Source organism: Eurypyga helias, unplaced genomic scaffold (genome assembly GCF_000690775.1).
Source record: "Eurypyga helias isolate BGI_N326 unplaced genomic scaffold, ASM69077v1 scaffold41180, whole genome shotgun sequence".
Lineage (NCBI taxonomy): Eukaryota > Metazoa > Chordata > Aves > Eurypygiformes > Eurypygidae > Eurypyga > Eurypyga helias.
The window spans coordinates 13,714-15,077 of record NW_010225768.1 but is presented as its reverse complement, the minus strand read 5'-3'; the positions used below and the strand labels follow the sequence as shown (position 1 = coordinate 15,077).

Here is a 1,364-nt window from a genome sequence, read left to right as displayed (position 1 = left end):
TTCCAACCCGAATCATTCTATGATTCTGTGATCATGGCTCTTGCCAACCCAACCGAGTTTTGGGTGTGCAGCATCTGACAGTTACTGCCTGGAGGCTGCAGATCCGCCGGCCAGAGCAGTCTCAGCCTTACCTGGGGTACCTGGCACAGGCAAGTAATTCTGCCCGCTTCGTTATCCACAGCGAAGAGCATGGCGGCTGTCTGGGGGGAGTGAGTCTTGAAGAGCTTCAGAGATTCGTTCAGGGCCTGGAGGAAGACAAAAATCACTGCAGCACACCTTCCCTGCGCTCACAACCAGCCCTGCTCTAGCCCCCACGGAGACCCGGGGCGATCTGGACTTGCATGAAGGCAGCCACCAGCACCCCACAGTACTCCTTCTCCCCAGCACCAGCCACCTGCACCTCCCCAGCTCTGCAGAAGCCGTGCAACTGCAAGGAACAAGGAGCTACTTTTATTTTCCCACCTTCCTTTGTCCGGGAAGAGGCAGAATCAGCCCAAAACCAAGTGAACCTGTGTCTGAACACAGTGGCTGGAGGGGAAAACGCGCTGCCGTGCGATGTGAGACCTGGCAGGAGACAGCAGCTGCTCTGCAGCGAGTCAGGACTCAAATGCAGCATGAAGAAGCTGCGAGGGTCATCAGACACAGCAGCCACGCTGCAGAAACTGCCCGGCGTCCCATTATCCCCACGGAGAGCATCACCCTTTGGTGCCATAGGCAGTACGATGCAGCACAGAGCACTGGGAGCGGGCCCTCCAGCGAGCAAACTGTGGCTGCTCACGCTGGATAGGGAATATGCCGCTCCCTGGGATGCGGGGGAGCCAGGGAGAATGCTGCCCTGGCACCCAACTGTGAGCAGGAGCGCTGGCATCGTGGGGATGGAGACGGTCCGAGACGGCGAGCAGGTGTCTGTAAGCAGGATCAGCTCCCAGAGTGGAAATTTAAGGAGGGCATTAAAACCGGAGCGGTCCAACCAGAGAGCAGGATCAGCCCCCGCCGCCTGGCACTCGCTGGGCTCAGCGCTGTGGCACGGTGCACACAAGGGAGCTTTTATTCACAAGAGAAACCACTCGGAGAGAAATGTTGCTTGCGTGCGGGGGAGAGAGAGCAAGCAGCCTCAGCCTGGCCGGAGAAGAATGGGAATGCTGCTGGAGCAGACAGCGCTCAGGAGTGGGGAGCAGCTCTCTGGCCCATCCCCACGCACCCAGGATACCCTGCCCAGAGCTGAGCTGCTCTTCAGAGCTCAAGGCTGTGTTTAGCGTGGTGACTGCTGCGGGATGAGCCGTACTGAGGACACAACATGTCCCTGTCCATCCCCAGGTCTGGGAGCTCAGCAAACGGTCAAGCCCCAACACCACCCACACCAT

General features: G+C 59.0%; 1 protein-coding gene across 1 annotated transcript in view; it reads right to left on the bottom strand.

Annotated features, from left to right (window-relative positions):
• Nucleotides 1-131: 131 nt before the first annotated feature.
• Nucleotides 132-1,364, bottom strand: part of AARS (alanyl-tRNA synthetase) — a gene marked incomplete at its 3' end in the record, with an annotated part of 14,279 nt that continues 13,046 nt past the window's right edge. The window contains exon 19 of the mRNA XM_010150536.1: nt 132-245. Coding sequence (XP_010148838.1) covers nt 132-245 — 114 coding nt within the window. The remainder of the gene's footprint in view (nt 246-1,364) is intronic.